Below are 2,669 nucleotides of genomic sequence, written 5' to 3' on the forward strand. Positions count from 1 at the left end.
ATATATATATATATATATATATATATATATATATATATATATATATATATATATATACATATATATATGCATACATACATATATATAAATAAATAAATAAATATATATATATATATATATATATATATATATATATATATATATATATATATATATATATATATATATATATATATATATATATATATATATATATATATGTATATATATATATATATATATATATATATATATGTATATATATATGTATATATATATATATATATATATATGTATATATATATGTATATATATATATATATATATATATATATATATATATATATATATATATATATATATATATATATATATGTGTGTGTGTGTATGTTTGTGTGTATAATTATGTTAATCATATTTATATGGCCTTCAAAATATATGTTAAAAAACTGTTAATATCAATCTTTAAGAATCTTATAAAACAACATTGATATCAACCTTCATCTTCAAGCGATAATCAGTACATTTCCTTTTTTTTTCATTTCCTATTTATAGTATATTCAATCCATGATGAATATTCTTTAATTACAGATTCACTAAGCTAAGTTGTCTTCCTATTTTTATCCTTTAGATTCCTGGACTACATGAACCAAGTGTACTTCTCTGGTGCCCTTGATGTCAACAAGCGAGATTCCTTGAAGAACTCCTTATACAATAGCGACATGGGAAGAAAAGCTACTGCCATACCGGGAAGTCAGAGTGCTTTCCCAGCGAGAGGGATGTCAAATATGGGTCCCGTGCGCGGGTCTGCTAATCAAAATCCCACCAGCGGACCGCAACGTCCAGATTTGAATAAGTGGCACGGTGTGCTTGATGAGCCAAGGGCTGGGAACGCTGAAGGTGGCGTGAAATACGAGGGTCCTCGAATAACCAACAAATTTCAAGTGAGTTTTTAAAATCATTTTTATTCATGTTCATTCATAGATAGAATAATTTCTCAGTATAGATGTTTATCATCTTCATACCTTATCGTCATAGTTTAAAAAAACAAAGACAAATAACATGATTATCAATAAAGATATAAGATAATTGTCTTCTGTGAACTAGAAATTAGACGAAATTATAGATATAAAAGCTGTTAAAAATTCAAAGATAAAACTGGAACTAGAAACCAGTGATAAATTTTATATTGTTAAAATCATAGATTAGAAAAAGTTTGCTGAAGAAAGATGAATATCATTTCTTTTCCACACCTAGAGCATCAAGTCATAACTGTTACCCCCTTTTCAAATCTTAGCCCTGGCAAAGATCTGTGCTGTCTTAGGATTGGCTTCATATAAACTAATCAACCACCATAAAAAATGGATGATTATAATGAATATGAAATTAATATTTTTCTATATATCAATTATGATTGTGGTTATATTTTAATATATTTTCACTATGTAAGCATAGGCAATCTAAACATCATATCTTTTTTAACTTCGTTTTCAAATTTTTACATTTAATATTTCTTCAATGTCATTTGGTAATGATATACTTTTTATTTTCAGGCCGAACTGGACGACGTATAAACACCTAATCGTCATTCTCATCAGTCAGTCTTTGAAATCTCTATTCTTGTTCAAACATCAATTGATTTTGTCTGATATTAAAGGACTTTTCTGTTTGTTTACTGTTCTTAACTTTATGTTCACAAGTCAAATTTTTAAACAATCTTGATAACTGAAATATCCAGTTTTGCAATAGTTATGCTGTTTGCAATCCTTTCACTGTACTAAAACGTTACCCATAAATAGATATGATGTGTTTGGAAAATTCATGAGATGTTAAAACCAAGAGAATTTAATGGGTGAGTAAATTAGTTTCTTTGTAATTAATGATTTAAATCATAAATTTTATGGGGAACAAAGGACTCGGTTTTTTAAAACTACGTCTAAAAACAGTCACACAAGTTAATAGTTGAGTTCTAAATGCAGTTAACAGGTAATGAATCTTTCCTTATGTATCTTCACGAGATAGATTCTTTGATAACGTTTGAAAAATATTTAGCAGGGTTTTATTTTAAATAACAAACATAGATCTGTTGCATCCTAGCTTTAATCAAAAGAACACTCATATATCAGTAGAAAGAAATCTAAATAAATTGTAAATGCGTTTAAAACAGTGATATAGTCTATAAGTAAAAAAGTGCTTATGATTTATATGTGGGTAACATTTTTTGTGCACACTACCTTACCTGAGATCATTTGAAAGTGTTATCTGTTATCATTCGACCTCTGTGATAAATAAGTGATAAATATTTGGTAATGTGAACAATAGTAATGCAAACGATGATAATTCATTAATGATCATTAGGTAATGCAATGGACTTTATTTCTTTGTAATAATAGCATTATATAGTATAAATTATCTTTAAAAGAATAAAAGTGATTTAGAAATTAAGAATAAGTACTTTACCTCAAAATCAATGATTTCATGCAACTGATGCTCTCATCGTTTAAAGTTTATTAGTTCTGGAAAAAGTCCTCCATCGAAAGGCTATGGATTGGACTTCTCATCTAGTACTAATCTAGAAAACAACAATGTTGATGTGAAGTAAGTAACCTGCCAGAAGATGAGACGAATAGTCAAGTATTGATGTAATATTCTACAAGAAGATCCTTTATGCTTTGCAATAATATTTACTG

General features: G+C 26.9%; 1 protein-coding gene across 1 annotated transcript in view; it reads left to right on the forward strand.

Moving 5' to 3' along the window:
• LOC137644290 (polycystin-1-like) overlaps positions 1-2,203 on the forward strand; it is a 102,146-nt gene extending 99,943 nt beyond the window's left edge. The window contains exons 51-52 of the mRNA XM_068377281.1: positions 611-923; positions 1,533-2,203. Of these exons, the coding sequence (XP_068233382.1) occupies positions 611-923; positions 1,533-1,553 (334 nt within the window). The 3' untranslated portion in view covers positions 1,554-2,203. The remainder of the gene's footprint in view (positions 1-610; positions 924-1,532) is intronic.
• Positions 2,204-2,669: the final 466 nt, after the last annotated feature.

Source organism: Palaemon carinicauda, chromosome 7 (assembly GCF_036898095.1).
Source record: "Palaemon carinicauda isolate YSFRI2023 chromosome 7, ASM3689809v2, whole genome shotgun sequence".
Lineage (NCBI taxonomy): Eukaryota > Metazoa > Arthropoda > Malacostraca > Decapoda > Palaemonidae > Palaemon > Palaemon carinicauda.